The 16570-nt window shown below is 49.1% G+C and overlaps 1 protein-coding gene across 4 annotated transcripts in view; it reads left to right on the top strand.

Moving 5' to 3' along the window:
- pbx3b (pre-B-cell leukemia homeobox 3b) overlaps window positions 1-3211 on the top strand; it is a 91468-nt gene extending 88257 nt beyond the window's left edge. For all 4 annotated transcript variants that reach the window (XM_088614553.1, XM_088614554.1, XM_088614555.1 and 1 more), the window contains one exon: window positions 1222-3211. In XM_088614553.1, coding sequence (XP_088470679.1) covers window positions 1222-1314 — 93 coding nt within the window. In that variant the 3' untranslated portion in view covers window positions 1315-3211. The remainder of the gene's footprint in view (window positions 1-1221) is intronic.
- The last annotated feature ends 13359 nt before the right edge of the window (window positions 3212-16570 follow it).

Raw genomic sequence — 16570 nt, 5'->3', positions numbered from 1 at the left:
GAAGACGCGGTATCGGGCCGGCACGTGGCAGTATCTGAAAGAATTTCTGACGTGAAGAAAGTTAGGGAACGAGTGAGGAAAAACAGAGGACAGGGGCCCAGATGACGGCCGTGATCTGCGGTAGGGGGGGAGCAAGTCAATGCAACAGACACCGCAGCCCACAGGAAAGCAGATTCATCTGTTTATTGACCTATTCCAGGAAGACTAAATCAGCAAAATACTGATTCCTGGGACGAGCCACAGGAGGGCCGTAGCTCATCGTTTGCAGTGATGCAGACGGATTGTTTTGATAACGAGCTGCGGCGTAATGTCCATCAGCGCCCCGTGACCTTTCGCCTCGCGGACAGAGCCGCGTGGCGGCGAGGGGCCGGGGCTCCAGCAGGGGCCGGTCCCCGCCCTCGGAGGGGCCCGTCCCGTCACTTCAGCTCAGCGTCCCCCCCGCCTCCCTGACCGACGGGAAAAGATGTAGCGGCAAGCTGTCTGCCACCGCAGAGATCCGATGAGACGCGGATTTCAGCAACTGCTTCCATGGGCTGGGACACGAGGCAGATTTGTATCCGAGAGCCTCTCCGCGCCGACGCCGGGCTAATGCAGAAGAGGCTGTCGGCGCGCTGATCCAGCATCAAAGAGAAATGGTTCACTCCCCCCCCCCGCCTCCTACAGGACTCCGAGCACGCCCACGCACACACACACACACACGCAGGAAGGGGAGTTCTGCTCGGGAGCCTCTCCATTTTCTGCACTCCCTTCCCAACACTCACTCACAACCCCCCACACGCCCCTCCCCACCTGGGTGATACACTTCCCTGCTCAGCACCTCGTTTATGTTCTTCGACCTCGGTTCACCTCAGAGGCGTTGTTCTTGTCCCCCGTTCGCACACAAAAATCCTGCCTGTGCCCCTCCGTGCTCCGGTTATGTCTAACACGAGCGCTGGTCACAGACCATCCTTCGCCGTGCATCGTTCACACCCCTCCCTTCCGCTCTCTCACAGGCTGGGCCTCAAAATTCAGCCCCTTAATTAAGGCCTTGGTGTTGGAAGGGCGTCTGCAGTAAACTACTAAAAAACTTATAAAGATGAAGATGTTGGCTAGGGCTGCTTTCAAATTTTAAGCCACAGTAATGGTTTCAGGAAAGGCAGGTGAGCAATGTGAGGGTTCGTTTGTGTGGATAACTGTCCGGTGCAGCCCAGTTGACACTCCTCCTTCTTCCTCCTCTGCCAGGCTAACGGGGGATGGCAGGATGCGACCACTCCATCTTCTGTGACGTCCCCGACAGAGGGTCCCGGAAGTGTGCACTCCGATACCTCGAACTGATCCCTTCACCGACGCCGTCCAATCCCTGCGTGCTGCCGAGCCCTCACTCGCACCGACGGACCAACCAGAGAAGCCGAACGGTTACCACTTCCGAAACCCATCGTCTGCCGCGTTTTACTGTAAAACCCTCCCCCCCTCCTCCCGGACCCCTCTGTGACTCGAGCACGAGGGTCTTCGCCCTTCGGCGATCTGCTAGGAGCGGATCCGGTGCTCCTCCCCACCCCCGCCCCACCACGTTGTGAAGCGTTTGTCTATCTGTTCGGACCCGACAGCCCTGCGGGCCCCGCTTGGTGCCGACGTGTCCGCTCCCCGGAGCCCGGCATCGGCGCAACAGGTGCAGCTGCTTTGCCCCCGGATCTGTCTGCCCGCCGCCATCGTCTTTCACAGCCCCCCTCCATCCCACCAGCAAAGCCCCCTCTGCACCGAGCCCGGGCTGGGAGACCTCGGAATGCGCTGTGGGGAGCCGGGGAGGTTTCCACAGACCCGGGTCGCTTGAGTGTTAGTCTGAGCTTTTGAACTGTTTGCGGGGAAAATACTTAAACATCGGGCGAATAACCCCCCGTGCTCAGTCACCAGCTTGTTGAATGCACTTCTTCATGCGACCTTTGGTCATGAGGTTTTTTTCTACAAATCTGGCATCATGAAGTTCAATATATCGGTGTGGTTCCAATAAGCAAGGACCTATTTGTGACAATTACTGGCGAACTGAGTTGCGTAACGGGGCTGATGCACTGCACTTGCAGGTGGCTTTGGAAGACTCCTCTCCCCTCTGCTCTGGGCGCACGGACTTGGTTGTGGCTCAACGGCACAGTTTCACGTCTCCAGGACCACCGTTCGGTTTTTTTTTTTAAATTAAAAAAGACAAACAGCTACGTTTCCGAACTGAACTCCAGCTTTCAAGCAGAAGAGAAAGGTCACGAACGGGGGAACAGGCACGGCCATTCGTTGCCATCAGTTGAACGTCACGCGCTTCCAAGACGGGAAAGAGACCTCGCTCTACATGACTTAAACCCCTCGTTTCTATGGAAATGGCCTGGGTCTTACAGTAAAGGCAACTCATTCCGATACTTCCACTTGGCAACACAAGGCACGGATCACACACAAGAGTTGTACATAGTGTAGCTAAAGAGTATTTATACATCCCACCAATCGAGATACAGCTTTATTACCTCACGCAAACTCATACATACCAATAGACGACTCAACATGTTCTATAGCTTAGAGCGCTCACTTACTACCTCTGAACAATATCAGCACCATGGTTTTGTTTGGGTTTTTTTAAAAAGACTTTTATTTGATTTTTTTTTTGCATCTTGTAATAAGCTCTTTGTTTCCCTCCGTGTAATCTAATGTATATTTTAATCTTTTAAGAAAATTTAGAGTTGCCGGCGGTGCAACTTTTAAAAAAAAATAACAAAAAAAAACAACAAAAAAAGACTGATGATAAAAAGTGTGTGTGTGCGCGGGGGGGGAGGGGGAGGGGGGGAGGAGGGGCTGTGGTCATACATAAATTAACACCGAACAGTAAAACTGTTGTAAATACTGAAGAACATTTTGAATGTTGCTCATCTTGTTACTATTCCACGCAAAAAAATTTAAAAAGAATAAAAAATAAAATGACTGTAATGCATAGAGGTTTCAGTATTCGGAACTGTATATTTCCAGCCCTGTCTAACAGGGTCAGGCCTTTAATTTTCCTTTCGGTTTTCTTCTTTCTTTTGTATTGTATGCGAAGCTGATTACGTCATGAAAAAGATGATTTGTGGCAGTGATTCTAATGTATTAAAATGTTTCGTGTTACTTTCTAACCAGACTACACCCTGGACTGGAAGGTCTTCCTTGTGGTAGTTAAGTGTAGTTTCAAAACATGAATAAACTTTTTGCTTTCATGACAGGACGGCTTTGGTGCGGGTCTGTCTTTTCAAAGTTTCCATTTCTGAAACTGCCGAGTGAAAGCTGGGTTTGAGGCACCTAAACCCCCTGTCTGAATCTCTGAGGTGTGTGTGTGAGTGGGGGGTCTCTGCAGGAGGGCCTGAATCTCTGAGGTGTGTGTGTGCACGTGGGGGTCTCTGCAGGTGGGTCTGAACCCCACCCCACCAAGCAAAGATGCAGAGCAAGAGGGAGAGGGGCTCTGGCGCAGGAACTGGCTGGGATGAGGGAGAGGGGAGAGCAGCAGACAGAGAGTGAGGAGTGAAAGGAGGTGAATGAGTGGTCTAACTGCCGTGCGCGCGCAGTGTCTGTGTGCCTTGTGTGAAGGGCCTCAAGCACAGCTGCCCCTGAGCTGCGCGGCTTGAGCGCTGTGGGGCTGAGGGACCTGTACACACTCGCCAGGCTCTCCCTCCTCACCTGAGCTTCTATCCTCCTGTTCTTGAGTGCCTCCTGTCGAGGACACACACGTGTGTTGTTTGTGCACACAGCTGTACAGATAAGAAATGGATCATTGGTCATACATCTCGTCTTGCTTCTCCAGTTCCCAAATGCTTGTATGAAGCCACTGACTTTTGCAACCTCCATTGGGTTGACAGAGCTGGAACTAGCATCCCTGATTTCCCAGGACTTTCTTCAAAAACGTGTGACCCTGGCACTCAGGGCTCTCTTGGGATCCGACGAAATGAATGTAGTTGTTAAGGCATAGGAAGCAGGTTGAAATTGTCCTGCTGATGTATTCAAACATCAACAGTCTGATAGAAATCCACCGGCCAGTCTGAAATGAAGTGTGTGCGTTACTACAGAACATAAGATTGTTTTAATAGCGCTAATCGCGGCTTCAGTGATCTGACAAAGGCAACTAAATTAATCACTGTGCTTAATTGGGGAGTGTTCGCGGATCTGCGCTCATCCATAGGAACCGCTTTCTGGGAAAAAAAAGCAGGGACGTGATTTTTCTGGACAGTGCCATCATTTCTTTTTCTCAGCGACCCAGTCATCCCGGGGAGGGCATTCAGAGTTCCAGAAAAAACTCATAACAAAATCGCAGTTCGTTAGAGGAAAACTACGTTTCTCAAAGAAGCTGTATTTTCTAGGCTTGCCATAACGATGAAACGTTATACAGCACTTCCTTTACCAACCTGAAATGACACTCTGCACGGACAGACGGTGACCCTAATGCCCACAAATTCCACGGGCCAGAAAACTGCGCTCGGCAGTCACAACCGCACAGAAGACACAGCGGAGAGACCAGCAAAAACAGGGTGAGGATGAATGCATGTTGACAATAAAGGCAGATTTAATAAAATAATAAGTACACAGGCCTGTCATAATGAAGCGAAGATTTGCACACACAAAAAAACAAACGTGCTGCATGTCGCTGTGTCTGAGGGAGGCAGGTAGCTTTCTTGGTGTCTCTGAGGTCTGTGTTTTACTCGAATTTATTTCCTCGTTGCTGCAATTCCTCTCCTGCGCAATGGATTTTTGGATAGGAAATGTACGAGTGCAGACCGGTTTTCAGAACCGTTCACCACGCGAGAGGCTTCCTGATTGCGCCGGCGGACGCGTGTGGTGCTCGGCTTGTCGGGTCTCTCCAGAACGCGCTCACAGCCGCCCACTGAACACTGAACACTGAACACTGAACACTGAACACTGAACACTGAACACTGAACACTGAACACTGAACACTGAACACTGAACACACACAGCGGCTCTCGGGGTCATCGTTGCGCCTTCGCTACCAGCCGCTGTCACCTGAACAGGTGTACAAAAGGAAAAAGCACTCAGGCATTCCCAGGCACTGCTGTGTAAATTAGTTTAACCATCTCAGAGCTTTCCAAACAGCAGCTACAATTCATTGGCATAGAAGAGAAAAGAAAATACAGGGCGCAACCGATGAATAATTCAAGTCAGTTGCTTCTCCGCAGTAACGAGAAAAAAATACCGACGACTAGTCACACACTTGCCATTCATTTAACATTTTTATTTTTTAATTTAAATTTGGATTTTCGTTAGTGGAGGGATATTTCTAGTTGCATCAGCGCGACAAATATCTCATTCTTAGTTTATTCTGTGTTTAGTATAAATTAATTGTTTGCCTTCTTCTGCATAAGGTCAAATATATTTCTCAGTTATTTCCAGCTTTTTATGGGGGACAAAACGGGGTACACCAACTCTGCAGTCAGAGGATTTTGAAAGTTTTGCTTCACCTAAAATCCACGACTGATGACTAGATGCATAATCAGCTACATTTTAATTACATGGATTTTAAAAATTGTCTGAAGCCAGTGCAGTAACTGTCAATGGGCTCTTTACCTAGCGGATGTGACTCATAGCCCTGCAATTTAGGTAACTATTAAAATATCTATCGTCAAGGCAATGTGAAGATTTCTTATACACAAAGTCAGTTCTGGGACACCAGGAACTCTTCTAAGAGGTCTAGACAGCCAGTGCTGGACTGACCGGCGAGCTCAGGAAACACGCAGACCTCTGCTCCTGTTGGAATTCACCTCCCCTGCTATGGAGACCAGGCACAGCTGCCACTTTGTACAGGGCCAGAAGTAGATGGTAGGCAAGTCCTGCACTTTAACATTGAGAATTTTTTGTTGCACCCACCAGGCAGAGGCCCCCTGCCATCAGAGGGGAGCTGCAGGAGGTGCAGGAGCCTACCCTCCCCTCCATTGTTGAGCTCATGAGACGACCCGGGCTGGAACCCGAGACCCTAGAGCTCAGCCTGTGCGCGGACCCGCGCCGTTCCAGTTTGAAGAATGCAAATGCAGCAGGGCCCATCCGAGCCCAGTAGTACTCTGCAGGAGGACCGATACCCAAGTGAGCTGGGGGGGGGGTACAGGTGACAGAGTCCTACAAGCCGCTGACGGCTCGAACCCGGAGCCGGGCAAGCCCCCCCGCGCCAGCGGCTCAGCCCGGTGCTCGCCGCGGCGGCGCAGCTTGACGAGGGAGCTCTGTGGGCACGGGCGCAGGGCAGCCTAATGAACACTCAGACAGCCTTCTTTTTGATCACATTGCCGGTAGCCACAGGCAAGGACCTGTCACAGCGTGATGAGGTTCAGAGGAAGGCCATCAACAATCCTTTCGGCCACACTTCCCCGGTTTCAGCCTATCGGGCATTATTAGTGCGCCTTTAATAGAGCTTCTTCACAACATTAGGCATGAGGGGCTCCTCGAATTACAGCCACAATTGCTGCTGTCCTATCCAACCCGATAAAACTCACGCGCCTGGATGCTCCCCGCAAAAGAAAACGATTCTCTTCCTCACCGATTTTCCCGTCTCACTTAACCCCGACGATACAGCGGTCTGCACTCCCTCAGTGTCCTTAATTCTTCAGTGCAAAAAAAAACCGTAAGAGCGATTTCACAGTCCTTCGGTGCAATCCCATAATGCATGCTGCCTCACTATTTTGCAAGTGATTTATTTCCTGCTTATTTGTGTCCTCTTAAGAGACTTTCACCTGGAATGGACTCTTAATAACTGTACTGCCTCCTTCAACAGAAGTCTACCTGAAGGCTCTTTCCTCTATCGGCTAAAGCCTGCAGGGATTCTGACGGGGGGAACCTGTGCCAAATCACCCAGGAGACCTGTCGAAATCTCAGGGCAGAGCTTGAGACATCCTCAACTTGTGTGTCCAAGCAGCAAGAGCGACGCGTAATTCTTCAGCCTTACATCACCCTTTCTTAGGTTCTATTGAAGGAATTTCACCAATGAAATACATTCTTTGGCATCCCTCCTGCCTGGATGCCGACCATTTTCCTCGGCGGAAATGCCCATTATTTTTCAATTGTTCTGCGTCTCTGACTGGACGCTGAGCAGGGTCGAGATCCCCTCTGCCCCACAGCTCCGTTCCGACCTGCTCAACCCTCTCAAAACTCTGACTGCTTGGAGGTCGTCGCTTTCAGGTACAAACACCCGTGAGAACAGAAGTGTCCCGGTGGTGGACGTTCCAAGGTCAGGAACCAGGAGCAGCCCCTCCCCGAGAGAGTCTGAAGGTGCTGCAGAGAGGGAAACGCCTCCCATCTGTACCCAGGTCACAGATTCAGCTGGCGTTTTTGGGAGCAGCATCTTTTAAAACGCCTTCCGGTACGGACCTTTCACCGTTGGGCCCTCAGGATAGCGGGGTGCCCGAGCCGCCCTGCGTGTCGCTGCCAGCTGTGGCCCCGGGGGAGCGGCCCTCGGCTGGTCCCAGCGTTTCACGATGAGGGCCGGCTGGCAGCTCCCCAGTGCGAAACCTCGACCGGTGACGGCGGATTCCAACAGCGCCCACATCCGTCCTGCTAAAGCAACCCGACGGCCAACGGACCCTTTCCATCAGGGACTTCATATCGGCCGGGTTCTCACCCCTGGGAAGATATTTGCGTGCAGCGCACTGAAAGGCCAGAACATGATAACCTCAGGCCGGGAGACTGGCTGTTTTGAGCACGCCTGCTGCCTTTCCCGCCAGCGAGCCGACAGACCCCATGGGTGGCTGAGCGCCACGGGTGTAGCTGCCGATATACTTCCCCGTTACCCAAGGGACCCACCTGGCTGAGCAGTGCCTGGCCCAGGCCCAGCAGGCGATCAACCCCAACAGCCCCTGCTTCCTGGAGAATCGGCACCGGGTGTACGCAATGTGCACTCCAAAAGCCGAAAGCATTGAACTCAATTCTTCGCGAGGCTTAATTGATGACAGAGGAAACAAAAAGTGAAAGCGTGTTCTCTGCACAAAAGCTCAATATTCCTGTCGGGATCGACACCAGGAGCCTCTTCTCTGGGTTTTGCAACTCCAGGTTGGAAACAAATGGCCCCCTGAGAAGGCTGGCAGGGTAATCGCAGGCAGCACAAGTCCGTGAAGGATGGCATGTCACCGACAAGCCCATCACGAAGGCCTGTATCGCCAGCGCCAGCCCAGGCACGCGGGCAGCGGTGGCACGGAGCTCCTTCAGGTTTCTCAGCCTCTGCAGGCCTGCTGCGGCTTTGGCAGAATTGTGTTTTGGAAAGAGGTGCGAGGGCGATTCGTGGTCGTGATGTATGGAGAGGCCATTCATGGAAGCCCGTATCTGGAAGAGACGACAAGATTGTTTGTTTGCGGAGCTCAAGCTCATTGTTCTTCCCGGAGCTCTCCCCATTCACGCTGGAGAAAGCCTGGCTTTGTGAGGAGCCTGATTTATCTGTGCTCAGCACTGGCCAGGCCTGCTCATTCAGCTCTGCTTCTCCTGGGTACGTTCTTCACAATTCTGGGCATCAACGGCCCCTTTCAACCACTGCGACGAGAGAAAATAAGTGCATTGTACTATCGGAAATATACACACATTCACAAAACAGAATAATAAAAATCTAAGTCTTTGGATTGCTTGTGGCTGCCTCCTTTCCAAGCCCTGTTCAACATTTCACAGTGACGCATTAACATCAAACCTGCCTTTTAAACTGGACTGCACCCCCTGTGTGTGGAGAGGGACTCCCAGCAGTCTTGCTCGAGCAGGGAGTCAGAGCACTGACTCTGTAGCCCAGCTCTTACCTCGTGCCTAAGGCCTGGAGAGAGCTGGAGGCCAGGAGAGAGAGCTGCAAGGTGCACATTCGGTGTTTCACCTCCTGCGATCAGAGCCCGTTTGATCATTTCATGGATTCTGAAATGTTAAAAGAATTGATCCAAAATGCACCCTTGAAGTTCTACTACCCCTGCTCTCAGACACCAGCAGACAGCAGCAGTCCAGACTTCATGCTGGCTATACGCTGTTGCACTGTTAAGATACATTTTTCGGAGGTGTTCCAGTCCTGAGCATAATGTTTTGCGTGGATGTTACTGTGAACTTTGCAACAATTGCAAGACTGCAATCTGCGTGTCCACCAGAAACTGAAGATGCACTAGCAGAGACAAATTCCCATCTGAAAAGCAGAAGAGTGAAATGTGCAATATTCCAGCTACTGTACAGGGTCAGAACTGGGTCAGAACCTCGTGCATCTCTGACTGCTTCATGTGTATCAATTGCTTGTCTGCCTGCTGGAATATCTGCTTCAGATCATTGGGAACTGCCAAACTCTGGCGCGCATGAAAACGTCTGACTTATTCTACCGGTAGATGTTATACTGTACACTACGACTGACAGCCTGTACGATATTGTGAAGATGGAAGTGAAACAACGTGAAATGTATTTAAGTTGAAGCACAATCATGTTGTCGAAGTCTTTCAAGGGTTATTGTTTTCGCCGGCTAAGACTGCAGTTAGAATAGTAGAACACTGGCTCATTTATGTTGCAAGTGGACACCCCCTCCGGTCCTCCTGTAACAGTCCACTAGCTCACGTTTCCAGCGGAAACGAAGTTGAAAACCTATTTGAACCTGGTCTGGGGGTGACTGCGAAGCCAGCATGCGGGGCACGTCAGGCGACTCCAATTCCAGCGATTCTGTGCGTCTGTGGTGTTGCGGCCAGTGGGTATGGGTCACTGGTCGCCAATTTAAAATGGAAATTGATGTCCATTTGTAACCATTTTCTCTGCAGACTCGGGGAGAATGTTTGATGCTGTAAGTGAAACTACAGGGAGAACTAAACCACTCGCCAGCGTGCGGAATCGCCCCTCTACTCGTGCACCTACACAGGAAGAACATTCAAGGGATTGTCTCCGCAAAAATGAGTGTCTGTCTGCCAGGGTGAAGCTGTTCTAATGTGTATGCTGTTCAATACATGTGCCTTTATCAAATGCTAGGCTAATTATTAGTTGCATTACTCAGGAAGATGAGAATGAAAAACACAAGGCACTCTGGTTACTAAGGGGACCAATTGGTTACATCTGTTTAAATCAGCAAAATTAACCAAAAGACCTTTAAAATAAGAGAGGCTACATTTGTTAAAGAAGATGCCTATTAGAGCTCCCTATAAGGTTCATTAAAGACAGAATTTTCCTAGTAAAATTTAGCATGACAAAGCATGCATCATTAAATATGGAAATCCTGATTTTTATTAGCAATCTGCTAGATCAGAGCTGACGCCAATTAAATAAAAGGAAGATATCATTTATTAAGGCAGAGTTCATATTCTATTAAATATGAAATGTAATTTTCTACTGTTTTTGATTTATTGCTGGTGGTACATTGTTCAAAGAGCCATGTTACATTTCAATAGAGAAATATTGTTTATGCATTAATATTTTAAACCTTTCTTATTACTCTGCACAGCTCACACCAAATGAAATTGTTATGATTTAAAACATAAATTAATAAACACATTTGAAAGTGCAAGAAGAAAGCCAAACCTCCTATTTTTCATTAGGCTGCTTTAATATTTCATTTCCTCATGTTCTCTTTCCTTATTGCAGTTGTGGCTCTCCGGTTTCCCTCCACAGATATAGGTGTGTGAAACAAGGACTGCATTCCAGCAGCCTCATCAGTTTAACTGTCGGCTCGCTCTTCCGAGAAACCCATGGCTGAAAATCACCTTTGTTAACGTATTGAGCGTTAACAGCAAATTAACGAAATCTTTGTTATACAAAGCTTATTATTTTCTCTATGTAAAGTATTTTTGAGAACCAGCCCAGACACTGACTGTTACACATGCGTGTACATACACTGGTCCACAGGAATACATACACATGCATTATGCTTGCTCAAGGGGGCAAGATATCCACAGAAAGAGTGTAAAAACACACTTTTACTTTCCCGACAAAGGCACAGAGAAACTCAGAGCAGAATTGGACTGCAGTGCAGCTTTAGGTGGTGCTAACTGTGAGAAAGAGAGTAAGCATGCGATAGTACTCATGACGTCTGCTTCAATCAGGCCTGCTTTTCTGGGAAATGGGACACAGCAGCAGATTATTAGCAAGATGGCTGGCACTCATCAACGTGGGATCCAATCGTAGAAAACACAGTTGTTTGGACGTCGTTACACCCTTTTTGTCCCTGTACCACAATTTAATACCTCAGCGCATTCAAAAAAAGGAACGTCTTTTTAAAACGTGAATGTTATTGGAGGACCACCTGGGTTTGAAGTGAGTGATTTATGACGGACTGTGTCAGGCGGTGTATACTTTTGGTCTGGCCATTAAACCGCGCTCTGAAGTCCTGTACTGTACCTTCGTTCACAATCGGAAGGTGTTTTAGGAATGATTTATGCATTTGAGAGATTTATGACCCGAAGAGACATTTTTTCTACTTTGCTGTTAAATTATTTTTTGGATATAACCCTGAAAAGCCTTTGCTACATTTTGAATGATATTCCAGCCCGTCTGCTATTAACCACTGTAAACTCTGCTGGAAAATGTGTGCTGCATATAATACACCTATACTATAGAAGCAGACAATTTGAACAAGCATAAGTTTATTTCACACTGAAAAGAAAAAAAAAAGGAGCAACACACCATGTGCTCTTTTCAGCTGTAATATATATATCTAACAGTATACAGTGCTGTGTATCAACCATTAAAAGGTTTTCAAAGCAATTTGCTTGGCTGCGTTTTCACTGAGACAGCAAAGCTTTTCTGCACAGGGGATGACACCAGCGCTCTCAGGGGTTATGAAAACCTGCACTTAGACCCCAGTGACGGTTTTTACCATGCTGGTACCGCGCCTGTGCTCTCCGTTACCATGGTTTCCCGGGGTGTCATCATAGCCTGTACCTGTTGGACCAGGCCTCCTGCCTCCTTCCCAAACTGACAGAGCTTCTCCTGCCTCCCTGCCACGGCAGACTTGTGAAGGCTTGTGACAGCAGACAGCTGTTCTCCTTACCTCACAGCAGAAGTGTGTCAGTTAGAATGGGATGCTTTTGTACTGCTAAAGTACACTGACAATGAAGTTGTGGGGGAAAAAAAAGAGCAGGGAAACGCAGGCGCTGGCGAGAGTGTGTGAAGCGGGCTCTGGGCTGTCAGCGCAGGAGTCTGATGGCGCTACTTCTTAAAATAATAGCAAACATCAAGTAAAATTCCATTTTATTGCAAGTCCCTGTATGAACGAATTCATTTTGTCTCGAGATTAGTTGTTCTCTCTTCTTTTTTTCCCCCTCCTCCCCTGCTGCAGCATTTCTATTTCATATTGCATGTTTCACACAATATTAACATCTGCAGTTTGTCTCCGCCATCTGCAAACAATTACTATGCGTCTGATTGGGCTTTATAATAATAGCATCTTTTTTTACATCTGTCTTTAAAGGAACTGAAGCTCTGTCTGACAGGTGTTTCATTTCTCTGCTTGCTGGGATGATTTCTCACTCTGTGGCTGTTCCACAGCTACTGTATGCAAAGCAGCTCCCTGGCTGCCTGCCTTCACTTACACGAACAACCGAGATCGTTTTGGATCTAACCCAAACCCTGACCCACCCGCCAATCCCAGAACTGCTTCGCTGGTTTCCATCGGAAGCGGGAAAACAAAGGGCCGCTTTCCTGTCCGTGGGCTTGGAATTTGGGACTGGCAGGCCGCTGTGCGGTTTGACTGAATCCAGGGATTTGTGCTGCTGTTTATTCACTTGAAAAAATCTTAATTAGGTCTTAAAATGTCATGTCCCAGCGTTTCCTGTCTGCGTTTTGTGTGCAGATGCGTTAGGGTTGTGCTTTATTACAAGTGTCAGCCGCTTCAATTTACAATTTACACAAATTTAAATTCAATAAAGCATTAAATAGTTAGGAGGACAGGCCATTGACTCGGACTCAGAAGACACGATTCCCAGACCGTCCTTTGTTAGATGCCGGTGCTCTTGCGTGGAGCAGGTCTCCCTCACTTCCTATGGAGTGTGATGAGCCGATCCCCGTGCTCCGCCTCTCCCTGCTGTGTGAGACGCCGGAGAGGGGCCCTGTATCTCTTGACCAGGCCGGAGAGGGGTCCTTCCGGTGAGACCTCCCGCCTGGATTGTGTCCCTCGCTGCCCTTCTGCGCGAGCCATCGCTTTTGTTTCTGTGCTCCCTCTTCCTCCTCCTCCTCCTCCACCACCACCATCCCCTTCTCCCGTGACCTTCCCCCCCCCCGCGATCTTTCCGCCTCGCCGTCCCCCCGCGCTCGCCGGCCCCTCTGCGCGGAGTGTAATAACCTGACACATCACATTGTATTAGTCTTATTCCCGCCAACAAGGTGACGTGACCTACAATGTCAAAGAGCGGAGCTCCTTGCCTTCCCAGAGTAGCTATTTATCAAGACAGCTTGAGGCCACCAGTGACTCAGATGGGGTGAAACAACAAGCACGAGCAGGGGAAAATACCGGACTCGCAGCACAAGGCTCTGCACTGGGCCCATGCAGGGGAACTGGATGGTCTTGGCAGTTACCTACGCAGCTGCAGAAAAGCTTGTGGTCAGGCAGGCTGACTGCCCCTTCCCCCAGTATGGACCCTCAGCAGCAGACAGAACTCCTCTCTTCTATAAAACCCCACACACCGGCGGAGCAAGACTGAGAGTCCTGTTAGGATTCAGTGAGAATTGTGTCGTTGGGCTGCTGGGAGCAGAACATCTTGATTTGAAAACTCTTCAGCTCTTATTTATGAAAAAATCTCAAGGGATGAATCTCATGTTCATCTTTTAGATGTTATAGACAATGTGAGGGAACAATTAAAATGCAAACAAAATGTCAGGACATATGGTTAAAAGTGCAGAGATTAAATCAAGGTATACGATGTATAACAACCCAGAAAAGTCTCATTTACAATCCTGTGTACAGTTTTGGTTACCGAGTTACAAAAAAAAGTTTTTTTGCTGCTCTGGAATCAGTCCAGACAAGAGCAATCAGATACACTCTGGGGCTTAAGGGACTGTCTTACCCTGACAAGCTGAGGGAACTGAATCTTTTTTCGGTCTTGGACAGTGAAGATTACGAGGGGAGCTGACACAAGCAATTAAAATCCTCAAAGACACTGACAAAGTCAACCCAGCAGATCTCTTCAGTCTTAACAATGAAACGAGACAGAGGTAGAAGCTACAGTACTTGGGCATTTACAACCCAGAACAGCAGGTCCTTAACCTAAGAGTTGTGGGAGTGTGTAACAAGCAGCCCAGCCATGCTGCTGTAGCTGATACCCTGGCTTCTTTCAAGCATCAGCTGGTTGAGCTCCAGGAACGGAAAACTCATTTGGTTGCTCGCAGCTAATTGGTCTGAGGGTATCGTTCTGTCTTCTCTTTAAAGAGGCCAGGGTATTGGCAATTGAATTAGGGGGGAGCTTAAGATGGGCCAGATTGACATGTCAAAGTCATTCCAGCTCCAGACTCGCAATCCCAGGCACGTGGGCGCACATACATTACTCTGTCCGAAAACCTCATTTTTGTCTCGTCAGTGGAGTTAAGATTTAGCAGTTGAACAGCACATGGCTTTTCGGCAACCTGCGTTTGCCACGCTGTGGAAGAACATGAGAGACTGGCGGAGTAGGTCTCGCTCCAAGCGCTTAGCTTTCACACACACGCGAGGTAATTAACACACATGCAGTCGGTTTGCACCTCCCGTGGAACTGCAGCTTCAGCCAGGAAGCCGACGCTTCTCCACCAGCCTTTTAATTTGTGGGAGAAACTGGAATACTATCCTCTCGCTCGAGCTCTCTGTCTGAGGTGTGTGACGCCAACGTGAGTGGCTGTCTAATTTCTTTACACGAAACCTAAAAGCCTAGCTTCCACTCCCTGTGATCCAGTACACATGTCAAGACTGCAGCGGGTAACTCTCTTGAATAATTGGGTCTGTGCTCTGGCGTCAGCCCTGAATTCATTATTGAAACTAATTTGTAGTCGTCTCTTTGTTCGGCAGTGTGCACCGAGCGTCCCGTTCCCTGCACAGGCCACTGCCTGACCTTTCTTTACACTTGGCTGGAAGTGAGTGGCAGCGAGGTGAAGAGATTTGGCTCTGGGCTCTGAGAGATCAGACGCCGCTGCCTGGCGTCGTGCTCGATGGGGCAGATATTAATACATTATAAAGAGATGTATGTACTGGTACCCCATGGGAATCTCGTTCACTTAGACAACGATTTCTTCCCCCCCCCCCCTCCACAAGATGTCTGAAATCAGAAGGTCTAAAAAAAACTGTCACGGGGGAAAATAATTTCTCTTCTGAAACACTGGCGGGAGTTCATTTTGGAGCCCAGGCCCGGATGGTACTCTATATCCTGTGATGACGAAACTTTAACAAAGCAGCGTGACTCAGCTCTTTCTCTGCGGTCTGATTCCTGGTCCCTTAAAGAGCAGGCGGAGAGCTGGAACTGGGTGGCAGAAGTGACCAAAACGAATGAAATACTGTACAATAATGACGTGGAAAACTCCGTTCCAAGCCCTCGGGCTGCTGTCCTGGATGTTCGCCTGGTCTCCGCGTTCGGGAGACCTGGAGCAGCTCTGAAGCGTGTGTGCACCCTGTCCGTCTCCAGGCTCAGGTTCAGAGGAGGGGATGTGAGGATGGAGAGCGGGTGGCGGCAGCTCTTGCGCGGATGTGAGAGTGTGGCGACTTGTGTGTCTGTCGGCAGCTCGACTTCAGTGGGTTGCGTGGCTGTGTTTATTGGCCAGACGTGTAGCTGAGGAGCGTGGGGGAGGAACGGCTCACCCAGCCAATACTTTGCAGACGCACACATCAGGGGTCTTTTTTTTTTGAACGAACTGTGTCTTCCCACAAGCTCTCAGGATTGATTCTTTTCCGGGGGATCCCTTCCTGGCAGATCGTCCCCGACACCGGCCTCTACATCAGGAAGCCTGCACGGCCCAGATAAAAAGGACAGCCAGATCAACAAACATGGACGTGCCAATATTGTAATTCAAGCTTAACCTCTGTTAATAGAAGTTACTTAATTGTATTATTGACACTGCATGCAAAGTCAGTCCTAATGTGTGCAAAGTGCAGAGCAGTTATTAATTACTTTATACAAAGCAACTTACAATTGTTCTCATTTATACAGCAGGGCTTTTAGTGGAGCAATCTGGGTGAAGTGCCTTGTTCAAGAGTATAATAGCAACAATCCACCCAGGAATTGAACCCACAACCTCCCTGTTACAAGTGCTGATTCTGCAAGGCCCTTCTGAGTGTGTGCGCGGCCTGCCTCAGTGTGTGTGTGTGTTTGATTGCTTGGTCTCCAGGGCTTGCTCTAACCCCTGTGTCTGTTTCCTGGTTGTGTCTGGACGCCCAGGTCTTGAAGGCTCCAGGATCAGCTTTCATGTGTAGCCATTGTCACTCGAGTGGACTCGGCTAATTCATCTTGTTAATGGAAGGCAGCTACGTGGAGCGCTCTTACTGTCTCACAGTGACATTTTCATACTGCCTGGCATTGCCTTTTCTCTATAAAAAAACCCAAAACAATGGTTTGCCTGATCTGAGAGCATTAGCACAACCATGCTTAAGAAAAAACACCCTTGGCTGTCTGTAGACCCCCGTGTGTTATTGTTGCTGAATAATAGGGGGTCTTTT

This window comes from Lepisosteus platostomus, chromosome 21 (genome assembly GCF_059453375.1).
Source record: "Lepisosteus platostomus isolate fLepPlt1 chromosome 21, fLepPlt1.hap1, whole genome shotgun sequence".
Classification (NCBI taxonomy): domain Eukaryota; kingdom Metazoa; phylum Chordata; class Actinopteri; order Semionotiformes; family Lepisosteidae; genus Lepisosteus; species Lepisosteus platostomus.
Note: the sequence above shows the minus strand (reverse complement) of the source record. Positions and strands in the feature narration are given on the sequence as shown.